Genomic DNA, 12,827 nt, shown 5'->3' with positions numbered 1-12,827 from the left:
TTGATCAGAGTCACACAACGAGTAAATATCTGGGGCTGGATTTGAACTCATGAAGATGAGTCTTCCTGACTACAAACCTGGTGCTCTATCCACTGTGCCACCTAGCTCCCCTAGTCAGATCACAATCAATCAATCAATCAAATTTGATTAACATTTTGATTCAATGTAAAGGAAAAAAAAACCTTCTCAACAATTAGATCTGTCCAAAAGTATAATAGACTGCCTTGGGATGAGTTTTTCCCCCACTAGAGATCTTCAGACCACGTCTGGATGACCCGTTGCTAGGGGTATTGTAGAAGTGAATGGGTTAGCCTAGAAGCAGCTAGATAGAATGTTGAATTTGGAAGAACCTGAGGTTCAATCCTACCTCAGACATTCCCTAGCTGTGTGACCCTGGTCAAGTCACTTAACCTCAATGTCTGCTTCAGTTTCCTCATCTGTAAAATGGGGATGATAATAACACCTATATCCTAGGGTTCTTAAGTACCTAAAATGAGAACATATTTGCAAAGTTCTTGGCAAACCTTAAAGTGCTGCATGAGTGTTTTTCACTTCCTTTAAAGTTCCTTCAAGCTCAGATTTTGTGATCCCATGACTGACAGGGAAATACTGGCCTTCCTCAAGGGAAGGGCAAGAGTTTTCCTCCCATTGCTCTGTGGGAGACAGTGTGGCACTTCCCTCCCCCCATCAACCTTGTCCCCCAGGGGTATTCAGTTCCTACAGCAGCCCATTTGTGCTACTTGGAGATCCCACAAGAAAAGTGTCTTTGATCATCATGCTCACGCTGTGGGCGTGGTGGTCAGAACCCTTGTGGGGTGGAGCCATAAGGTTCATCTCCCCATGGAGTGGTAAAGGGCCCTGCTGTGGCTCACCACAGGAATTGCGCTGCCAGAAAGAAAGGGGAGCCTATGTGTGCTCTTATGATGACTGATGAGATGGCAGGAGACCTAACCTGCTCCTTTCTTTGCTTCTTCTCTCCTCTTCTGCCTGGCTGGCTGCTCAGGAGCGGAGTGTGCCACCTCCTGCCTGGACCACAACAGTGAGTCCATCATTCTGCCCATCAACATGACCGTACGGGACATCCCCCACTGGATGAACCCTACTCGAGTTGAGGTGAGTGGCTCGGTTTCTAACCTTCTCCACCCCTTGGCTTCCTGGGTTCCTTAGCAGAAGGCCAGACCTGGAGGAGCTTAGCTCTTTGAACAGAAGAGCAAAGTGAAAAATGATGTGCTGCTCCCTGGTGAGATGGCTTGGTGTTTGCTATAAAGTACACTGGCCTGGGAGCCCTGGAGTCTAATCTGTGCTCTTCCCTTCTCTGATGAAGGGTTTGGATTAAATAACTTTTGTTCCTTCCAGATCTCACATTCTGAGCTCAATATTCTAACATTCTATATTCTAAATTCCCTTCCAGCCCTAACATTCTATGATCAAACCTTCTATTTTCTGAAGTTTCTCCCAACCCTAGCATTCTGTGTTTGAACATTCTGTGTTGTAAGGTCTATCCTAAGGTGTCATTCAGCTCTTATATTCTCTGGTTCTCTATAAACTTCTAGAAGGCAAAAGTTTTTCTACATTAAAAAAAAATACAGCATCTTTCCCAGTACATAACATTGGGCTGGGCGAATACTTACTGATTTGATATAGTCCCTGAATAAGAGAAAACCTGGGGGAAAGGGCTTCTGCCTCTGCCCTTCTAAAAGATTCAACTTTGAAGCTTCCAACTATTCTCACCCCTGAGTAACTCAATCCAGGCCCAAGAGCTGAGATGAGGCTGCTCATCTACCACTGTCCCTCCCTCCAAGCTCTAAGCTTGTATCTATAGGGATCTGGGCTAGAGAACTGCAGGAGGGTGCCATGGGATTTGGGCCTTTGCCTTGTAACCCTGCAATAAGGAAATGGAGTGGGGCATGGGGGCCTATGGTTTCACGTTCTCATTCATTCTCACTTTTTTTCTGGCTATAAAGTGAGGGTGTGAGCCTTTGGCACGGGAACTGCTCTCTGCCCAGTGCAGATTCTCTTTGTGGATAGACAGAAAACCCGATACAGAAGGTGTCCCATTTCTCAAACAAGCTGAGGTGACTAATTCAGATGCCTTACTCAGCACATCATATACTGGCCTAGGCATTTTTCCCCCTCTCCTCTCTAATGCTCCTCTTTTCCCCTCTCTCAAGTCTCATTTTCCCCCCACCTAACTGACTTCCTTCTTTACCCTTTCTCTCTCCCCTCCTGGCCATCTCTCTTCTGTCATCATATGAAGTAAACATACATGTAAACTCCCAGACAAACACTTCGCCACTCATTACTGTACTCCAAAGCTAAGGTATTCATTCACTGAGCCTCTTCCCATTCTCATCACCCCATGTACCTGAAAGCTTATGTGTCTTTATGTGGCCCCACCCCCTTTACCTCATATGTTTGCGTATACACACAGATAAACACACATGTATGGATGTACGTCTGCACTAAGTACGTATACAGGCAGCATTTCCTGAAGTAGCCTCTGTCCCCCATCCCCCAGAATGGAACAGCAACTTCCCTGTCCCATGAGTGTCTCCTTCACTCCAGACTCTGATTATGTTACTGACCAGGCCAGGCCTGTGTCAGCTTCCTTGGAAATCCTGCCCCCCCCCCAGCCCTTATCTCCACCAAATGGGCCCCTCTTGGAGCTCTAGGAATTAAAGAGATTTGTTGTAATTTTAGAACAAAATAAAACCAAGGCTTTGAAAGCCTTCAGTTTTACCCCCTCTACCCCAGCCCCCACCCAGTTCTCAGGGCCTGCCCTCCTTTATTGATACCAGTGTTCACAGGGAGTTGCAATGAATTTTAGACCTCCACAGATCCCTGGGGGCCTCATTAGCCAGAAGGAAGAAAAAAAAAGTGGTAGAAAAGGGGTTGGGGGGAGGAGGGTGAGAGAGGAGATTGATGATTTCCAGGAATACAGTGGAAAATATGGGTCTGTACTATGCCCTTGCCTCCCCTGTTGTGAGAATATAGAATTGGGGCCATTTACAGTCCAAAGTGTTCCTTAGGATATCGCAGGGCCAAGTTGTTATTCTACTACTAGAGGGTGAGGCTGGAATTTCAGAATATGGACCATAATGGCAAATTAGGAAATGAATTTCTCTCCAGTTGCTTTGAGTTGGTACAATTCTCAAGGTGAGATAGGGCTTATGAGGATGGAGAGAAGACTAACCCAGGAAAACCCACGTTCTAGCTGGCTGTGTAAGCCTAGGCAAGTTAGTGCATTTCTCTGGGCTGCAGATTCATTGGTCACAACTTCCGTGGGCCTCAGTTTCCTCATCTGTAAAATGAGACAGCTGGACTAAATAGAGTTGATAGTTCCTTCCCACGCTAATGACTTGTAATCTATAGTCTAATGTTTTCTTCTAAGGTCCTTTGTAGTTTGCATATTCTATGTTCTCATGTTCCATGTTCTAATATCCCTTCTAGCTTTAACTTAACACTTCATAATTATATTTTAAAGGTGACTCCAGTGTTCAGTATCTCGGTTGCTTTGGTACTTTGATCTAGCAGATTAGAAATCACCAAGCCTGCCCTGACTCTTAAGCAATGTGTTCTGTTTTTTGGTTTCATACAAGTTTGTTGTACCAATGGTCTTATATCTGTGAGATGAGCTAAAATAGGGTTTTCTTGCCTCAAGAAATGAAAATGCCCACACATTCTGGCATTAGAAATAGCTTTACTCATTCATTCTTTTATTCAACAAGTCATTCAATAAATGCTTATTGAACACCTATGATGTTATCTCTGCTAGAGAATGTGGGAAGGATATGTAAGGTGTGGTTCCTGTCCTCAAGAAACCTACAGTCCAATGGGAGAGACTAGACATAAATATATGAAAAGATATAAGGCAGACAGTGAATTAATGACAGAACTGAAACTGGAACCTGGGTCTCCTTCGTTCCAGCTCAATTATCTTTCTCTCCATGTCCTTCAATTTCCCTTGCTTCACCCTGGGACCCAGTTTTCCTTGGTTCTTGACCTCCCCTGCATTATCTGCTACCTTTGGTTCAGCTTCTTCCACACGTTTGTTTTCAAGCAATAAGTAAAAAGTGTTGGGGGACAATTCACAGGAGAGGGGGCATGGGTGAGGTGGTCTCTCTTCCTTTAATGCCTAGGGCAATAAACCAAAGTGTTCTCGCTGCCTGTGGTGGTATTCCAGATGTCTGTCTACAGCACCAGGAGCGTAGCTGACTAGCTGACGTTCGAGGGGCCTGCTCTGCGGTCTCCCTTGCTTGTGGGATAAACAACCCTGCTGCCTTCCCCTTCTTAACTCCCCACCCTTTCTCCATCTGTCCCTTTTCCCATTTTCCCCCTGCACACAGACAGGCCCTGTAGTGAGACAGGTGGGGCACAGGGAGCCTGAGTAATAGTGGAAAATCCAAGAGTGTCGGAAAGATAAACAGCCCCATGTAGATAGTATAAAAGTCCTTTTTCTGAACCCACGTCAGGTAAACCTCAAATGACAGAAACTGTAAAAACACACTGGAGTTCTCTTGCAGATGGATTAAATTAGCCCTCAAATAAACAGGGGGAGGGGCAGGGGCCATCAAGTCCCCACTTGATATTAATCCCTGTGTTTTTGAAGTCTTGAACTATTAGCAAATGCCCCCTTCTAGCCCCTATAAGCACTAGTACTGAAATGTGATTAACGTCTCATGGTTGTTTTCTGTAGGAGTGAAAGTAGGCAATTTTCCCCAACACCTTTTGATTTAGAGGAAGAAGGACCGAGTTGTAGTCATGGGAATGAAGAGAGTCAGAAAAAGAGGAGAGGTCCTACGTTGTTGATTTTACCACGACAACTTGAGAAATAGAATTTAAAGGTACAAGGAACCTTAGTTCTTAGAACTTTAGTTCAACCTCATCTTTTTACAACTGGGGCCCACAGATTAGTGATTTGTAGGGTCATAGATCTAGGGCCGGGAGGCTCCTCAGAGGTCATCAAATCCAACCCCCTCATTTTACTGATTAGGAAACGGGCCTAGAGAGATTAGGAGGCTTGCCTAAAGTGACACAGATAGGAAGTGGAAGATCCTGGATTAAAAATTTAGCTCTGAAAACTCCAATTTGCATATACTTTCCACTACCTCACCTTAGAAAAGTTGGGATTTTCTTATTATTAATAACCTCCTTGAAGAGGATGCACTCAGTATAGAACACACTGCATGTACTGTCAGCCTTGGAGGATGCTTTGGTGGGTTTTGCTATTTTTTTCTTTTTTGTTTCTAAGGTGTTCAAGAGGTATTCAATGTTTGTGTGGGGTGTAGTGAGATCAGAATATATTGGGCAATGATAATGACAATAAACAGGGATTAAATCTGTGACATTTAATTTATAATTTAGGGAACTCTGAATCAGTCAGTCAGTTAGCAAGCATTTATTAAGTGCTTAGTATGTACCAGGCACCACTAAACTCTGGAAATACAAGGATACAAATGGTCCCTGAACTCAAGGAACTTACATATTCTAATAGGAGAGACCATAACTAGGTACACATACATACAAGATATATACAGAGTAAATGGAAGATAATCTGAGAGGGCAAGATACTAGCAGCTGAACATGGTGTAGCATAGTGGATAGAGCTGGCTTCAGAAATAGGAAGGCCTGGGTTCAGGTGCCTATCAAATACACATACATGCACACATACATATTCACATATGTTTGTGTCTTCACATGTATTGGCATATATCTGTTCACATATATGTATATATATGTACACACACATATATATGTACACACACACACACACACATATATATATATGTACACACATATGCCCTCCTTCAGCTGGAACACACACAAACACACACGTTGCTGCTGCTGCTGCTGCTGCTACTACTACTACTACTACTACTACTACTACTACTACTACTACTACTACTACTACTACCACCATACTAGTACTATTACTTTTTCCTTAACTCCAAACCAATCAGCACATTGAGGTAAACGTGTTGGGCAACAATACAGGACCTCTTGGAAAACATCTCTGATTCTATATTACTTAGTCTGTGAGCCTTGGGGGAAAACAAAACAAAACAAAAAAGAAAACAAAAAAATCTCTCTCTCCCGGGCTGCCCTCACTTTTGTGAGTGAAATATAGAATTATGACACATTGGGTAAACCGCAAATATTAGTTTAATCTTAAGATTTTTGTTATTGCAAGCGTCTGGGCTAATGCATCAAATAAATGCCAGGAGGGAGACTGTGCCTTGGAGAGTCCAAGAGAAAGTCAGGGGATTAAAAATGGTCCAGTCACACAGAAGGGTACCTCATCTGAATTCTCTTGTATCTCTCTCTTTCCCCCTTTCCCTTCAGAGAGTTGTCTGCACCGCTGGACTCAAGTGGTATCCTCACCCATCTCTGATTCACTGTGTAAAAGGCTGTGAGGTAGGTATCACAAGGGGAAGGAAAAAAAAACTCTCTGTAGCTCTCCAAACAGAAATATTTCTAAAAAGAGTAAGGGATTTGGAGTCAAGCCACCCAGATTTGAATTCCAGATCTACTACTTGCTACCTGTGTGAACTTGGGCAAAAATAACTACCATTTTGATGGCACTTTAAGGTCTACAAAGTGCTTTGTAAATATCTCATCTTATCCTCACAACTCCAGGAGGTAGGTGCTATTATTATCCCTTCTTTACAGATGAGAAAACTGAGGCAGACAGAGGTAAAATGACTTGTCTAGGGTCACAAAGCTAGTAAGTATTTGAGTCAGGATTCAAATTCAGATCTTTCTGACTCCAGGTCCAGGCTCTATCCACTGCTCCACCCAGGTGCCTCTCTGACCTAGCTACAAAAGTCATTTAACTTCTCCTGTTGCTTCTTTCATAAAACAATCAAGTTAGGATAGACAGCCCCCGAGGCCCTTCTAGCTTGATTGCTGTGATCTCATCACCTGTCTTCACATGAGGTGGGATTGCCAAACTCGTGCTTCTTCAAAAGGTCCTCTTCGAGAACAAAGGACAAACAAACACCACAACCACGACAACCCATTTCAAATATTTGCAACTTCCTCCTGTAGAAAAGGAAACCTACTTAATCTGTGCAACCACAGAATGAAGAACTAACGCCGATGGATGAAAGTGACAGGCAGGCAGATCCTGGCTCAGTTTAAAGAATTTGGAACATCAATCCAGTAGCACACAGAGTGTTTTCTGGGATAGGGAAATTCCTGCCACTGGATATATTCAAGCAGAATTTGCTTGACTTCTTGCCAGGGAGGGTAGTAGGAAGCCATACTAGTGACCTTCAAAGCCTATCTCAACTGCAAGATTCCCTGATTCTAGTCTTCTCTACGCTGATCCCTCTGGATTCTTGAGGTACAAAAGTTAAATGCTCACACCATGTCTGTCCTAATTGTTGTTTGTTTTCTTAATCCTCTTTGAAGACATTTCAATGAAGGATGAATGTTCTACTACAGAGGCTATGGTCCTTGATGGAGAGAGATTTATGAAGGAAAATAGAGGTTCTTTGGCAACATAAATAATCTCATTATTAATTGAACATAATTACATGCACCTCCTCTCTTGCTGGGATCATCAGATAGGAGGCTTGACAGCTTTAAAAGGGCTGACCTGATGCTTTCAGGAGAGCTGTCTCTGGTCTGTTTGTTTTTGTCACTGAACAGAAACAGAGATACTTGTTCGATCCAGTGGGTCCCCATCTGATCTCAGTCACTTCAGGCATCTGGGGCTGGATGGCTGATCCTGACACTTTCGGTAGGATGATGTCCTAAATTGTCTAGGGGACAGGTCTCTGATGATAATCTGCAAAATTTCAACCAACCTGCAAATGAGGGGAGGTATAATTCTTCCATAACTTTCAAGAAGTAAGATGACTAGAAATATTTCCTCAAGAGACAGATGTGGATGTTGGCGTGAGCTTCCAAAAGGAGAGGCTATTGGGCTAATCAGTGTAAGAAGTAGAGATGGTGGTTCTTTCAAGGGAGAAATCATTTTTCACAAACTCCTATCAAAAGCTGGTCATATCATCTCTACTTGGTACAAGACACAGAATGACTGTCTCCAAAACCTTATGAGCACATTATTCTACAAATCCTTACACAGCTTCTAGTTAACTGCTCTGAAGACTCTGATGAATTTTCATCACACCATGTTCCATAGTTCTTTGATGTATATAATGACTCATCAAGATAAACAACTGTAAGTCAACTTTTGTCTCTCCGGAGGCTTTCTTTTGGCCAATTACAGCCAATGTTTTTTGGCCAATGAACTCCTTCCTAGGTAGGAATGGTGTGAGGCTCACTTTGGAGGATTTTACTACTCACTCCCTCACCCCTCCTAGAGAGTGTATAGAGATGAGCATAAGATTCCATTCAAATGCTCTTCCTATACTATCAAGAGAAAATCATAAAAGATTCCTCTGAATCCCACAGTTACAATAGCAGGGAAGTTCACTGGATTTGGATTTAGAGGCAGCTTTGTGTAGAGGCCAGAGGAATGGACTTATAGTCAGTGGGACCAGGGTTCAAACCAACCCTTCCTCAGCTACTTAGTAAATGTGTGATGCTTAATGAAGCATGATAAAGGCAAGTCACTTAGCCTATCTAGGCTTCACCTCACTCATTTGTAAAAATGGAAGGAATACAACAACACGGGCCACCAACCTCACAGGGAGGAAAGTGCTTTGTAAACCTTAAAGCTCTTACGTTAATATGAAGTATCATCCTCACTATGAAAAATGTTATTAAAGGTTCCTTTTTAGCTCAAAATTCTGAGATGACATAAAAATATACACCACTGCATTCTCCAGGGGGATGTCCTGTGACATCTCAGGGCCAGAGCCCAGATCTCCAGCTTTTGTCATCACTTTTTGCCCAGCCCCTTCACTAGTTCTGCTATCCACTGTGGTACAGAAATGAAAATAACCAGGGAAAGAGTCACCTGGTATACCCTCCAGCAACTATGACTAGTTCAGCATTTCAGGAAAATGCCACAGTTATCCAAATGCTTTGTATTTTTTTTTTCAGTTTCACACGTATTGTTCCCCTCCCTGTCACCCCCTTACTAAAGAGACTGCTCAATCAGCAGTTTAAGTGGACAATTTGACAGCAGAATTCAATCTCTCCTTTGACTCAGCACTAGTGGCCTCAGGGAGGCCCTCACCTGACTATGCTCTGATTGTTATCTCCCTGGCACAGGGATAAGAGATTACTGCTCTTTTCCTCCCCCAGCGCTCTGATATGTGCTTAGAACAGTGGTGGCCCTGCAGAGCCACTGAGAGACAAAGTGAGCAGACTAATGAGAGCAGCTAGGCCCCTCTCCCAGTAAAGCGAGACAGACCAGTCTGGAATTCCTGAAGTCTGATTTTTTAATTTTTAAAAATTTTTTTAAAGCTCACCACATATCTCTTAACCGGTACCAAAGCTTTAAGATTTTCAGCTTTTGTGATTGAGAGCTGAGTAACCTTCACTTCACATATACAAGACAGAGGCTTAGTTGAAAAGTTATGGTAGCATTTGAAGTGATCTAGAAGTTTAATGGGACACAAGAATGTGAAGTGAAAGCCCATGTGATTTTAGGCCTCAGGTAGGAGCCCATAGCTTCCAAGAATAAGTTGGGGATAGTCCCCAGTACGCCCTAGTCAGACCACATCGGGAATATTATGTTCAGTTCTCAATGCCAATTTTAGAAGGGCATTTTAAAATTGGCACACATCCAGGGGTGGGCAGCTAGGATGGGAAAGGTTCTTGAGTTTATGATGTATGGGGATGGGTTAAAGGAACTGAGGATGTATACCCCAAAGATTTAAGGACACTATCAGGGGAGCTCCCCCCCAATTCCATACTTCTAATCATCTCGACATCATCATCTATTCTTTCCCTCTTTACTCCAATCTCTAATGCAGAGGTGCCTCCTTCTTCTTGCCAAGACCAGTCTCTTCACTTGTGTCCTTGGTTACATCCCTTCCCTTTTCTTCCAGAAGCTTACCTCTTCAATCATTCTTCCCTCCCTCTTCTCTTTGTTTTTCTTTAATTTTTTTTCAATTAACAATAATCTATTTTCTCTCCTCTATATCACTCTCTCCCCCACTTGAAAAAAAAATGAAAAGAAAAGCAACCCTTATAACAATATACATTTTAAGCAAAATGATTCCCATATTTTCCATGTCCCAAAATTTGTGTGTTATTCTACATATTAATCCCAAACCTCTCTTTTAGGAGGTGGGAGTCTTCTGGAATAATGTTCAATCACAGTTTTTAAGTCTTTCAAAAGTTTTTTTTTTTAATTAATGTTACTATTATAGTATAAATGGTTCTCGTGGTTCTGCATCAATTCATAAAAATCTTCCCAGGTTTCTCCAAAATCTTCCCATGTCATTTCTCATAGTACAATAGTATTTTACTCCATTTATATACCATAATTTGTTCATTCATTTCCCCAGTTGATGGCCATCCCCCTTAGTTTCCACTCCTTTGACACCACATCCTTTGCACAGCTGCCAAACTGATATTTCTAAAGCACTGGGATAACCATATAACTCCACTGCTCAAAAGATTATTGATTGACCCCAAAATAGCAGGAGGGTGGCACAAACATGGATGAATATGCAGAAAAAAAAGGCTGAAAAAGATTCATCAGAGAGGTAGGAAGGCAATTATGACTAAGTAGTGTCACAAAAACCTAGCTCCAGTGACTTCTTATTGCCACTAAGGTACAAAACAAGCTTCTCCTTTACATTTCAAACACTTTACTGTTTGGCTGTAGTTTATCTTTACTGGGTGATACTGCTTTATTCCCCCTCATGTACTCTTCGTTGACTTATTGACTTATTGGTCCCTATCCATGACATTCCGTCTCCCAACTCAGGGCCTTTTTACAAGCTGGACCCCATGCCTAAAATGTTCTCCCTGTTCACCTTAGCCTCTTGGAAAGCCTAGCTCACTTCACATCCTTTAAGAGGCCCTTTCTTTGCCTGGAAAATGAAGGAACTAGTTATTTCTAGTTCATTTTACTTCAGGTGAGCTAGATTTTCCTCTCAGTATAAAAATATTCTTAGATACTTTATTTGATGTACATAGGGCAAATGTGGAAATAACTTATAAGTTTTAATGAAAGGAGGAATAGTTGACTAAATTCTCATATAGCAATGGAAGGGCATGGTGCCATAAAATGGCAAATATGAAGAAATGCAGAAAGAACTGTATGAAGCAATGCCATTTTTATTTCCTTTCTTTTAATAATATATTTTGTTTTTTGTATATCATATAAAACCCTAATATGCCTGATATGTTGGTTTTACAAGCAAACAGACCTCTGTTTGAATTCCTGGGCATTCAAGGGCAAAATTTACATTTTTAACAGTTGCATCTTTTTACAAATAATTAATATAACATTTTCTCCACCAAGTTTGGCCTTCATTGTCTTTTCTTTAGCTGATTCCTCAATGGTATCAGAGTATAAACCCCAAAAGCATGATATTGTGAGGAAAGTATTATATCTAAAAGTTAGATGACCTGGTTTTGAATCTGATCCCCTCTGCCACTTACTAACCTTTTGACTATAAGCAAGTCACAACTTTTCTGAGCTTCAATTTCTTTCTCTATGAAATGGGTATAACAACAAACCATACAGTACCTGCCTTTCGGGGGTATTGTGCAGAAAATAGATGGATCACAGATTTAGAACAAAGGTCATTTCCCCCACCCTTATTTTATAGGTAAAGGAATGGACAAGTAGAGATTTACCCCAAATCACATTAGTAGTAAGTGGCAAAACAAACATTAAAAACCTAGGTCTTCTAACTCTAAATCCAGTAGTCTACTACATGTTGATTTGTAAACAGTCATTTTAAAAATTGGGATAGCTATTATTATAAAATGGCTGATCTTCTACCAAACTATCTCCTTTCATTCCCAGGATAGGTCCTGGCATGCAACTCTTTTGGTTCCTTAATATATGTTAGGTCATAAGCAGGCCTCCTTAGGGGAAAAGGGAACTGAAGCCCTTATTGATTGGCTCTGGTGCATCTGGTATAATATAAACTTAATAAAGCAATCATAGAGTAGTCCTCCTATCACTCAGCCACACACACTCACATGAGCTCTGAGCTCTGAATAGTTTCTTAGCTCATCCTTCCTTAGAGAGATTTCTAGGGGGGAGGTCAGTCCTTGTTCTTCCTTTAGACACCAAGAGGGAGGTGGTGAAAAGGAACCTGGTAGTACTAGGCCCTGGGAGACTTGGGGGAGGAAAAAGTGGGGTCAACAGGGTTAATGAGAGCCTAGCCACTTCTCAAAAACCCTCAGAGAGATTTCGAATACCGCCACAGGAACCAAGATGAGCTTACTCTAAACATTAGAACAGGGAAGTAAGCTCACAGAATCTAGAATATTAAATGTGAGGATGTTAGAATGGAAAACAGGGAATATTAGAGCTGGAGTAGACCTCAGAACATAAAACAGTGTTAGAGTTGGAAAGGATTCAAGCACATGGAATGTTAGAGATAGAAGGGATCTTACACCATAGACTAGGATCAGAGGTCTGGGGAAGAGGGGAGCAAATAAGCATTTACATAGTAACTTCTTTGTGCCAAGTACTGTGCTAAGCACTTCACAAATAGTGTCTTATTTGATCCTCACAATAACCCTTTGAGGTAGGTGCTATTATTGTCATTCTCATTTTATAGTTGAGGAAACTGAGGCAGATAGAGTTTAAGTAACTTACTGAGATTCACATGGCCAGTTAAAGTCAGAAGTCAAATCTGAACTCAGGTTTTTCTGACTTCAGGCTTACCTCTCTATCCTCTGTGCCGTCTAGCAGCTCAGAGATCTGGTGTAAGAAG

General features: G+C 41.9%; 1 protein-coding gene across 1 annotated transcript in view; it reads left to right on the top strand.

Moving 5' to 3' along the window:
* PAPPA (pappalysin 1) overlaps window positions 1-12,827 on the top strand; it is a 283,134-nt gene that overhangs the window by 250,857 nt on the left and 19,450 nt on the right. Inside the window, exons 19-20 of the mRNA XM_020990609.2 lie at window positions 1,004-1,113; window positions 6,343-6,414. Coding sequence (XP_020846268.1) covers window positions 1,004-1,113; window positions 6,343-6,414 — 182 coding nt within the window. The remainder of the gene's footprint in view (window positions 1-1,003; window positions 1,114-6,342; window positions 6,415-12,827) is intronic.

This window comes from Phascolarctos cinereus, unplaced genomic scaffold, assembly GCF_003287225.1.
Source record: "Phascolarctos cinereus isolate Bilbo 61053 unplaced genomic scaffold, phaCin_HiC Scaffold_2;HRSCAF=192, whole genome shotgun sequence".
In the NCBI taxonomy this organism is placed as follows: domain Eukaryota; kingdom Metazoa; phylum Chordata; class Mammalia; order Diprotodontia; family Phascolarctidae; genus Phascolarctos; species Phascolarctos cinereus.
Note: the sequence above shows the minus strand (reverse complement) of the source record. Positions and strands in the feature narration are given on the sequence as shown.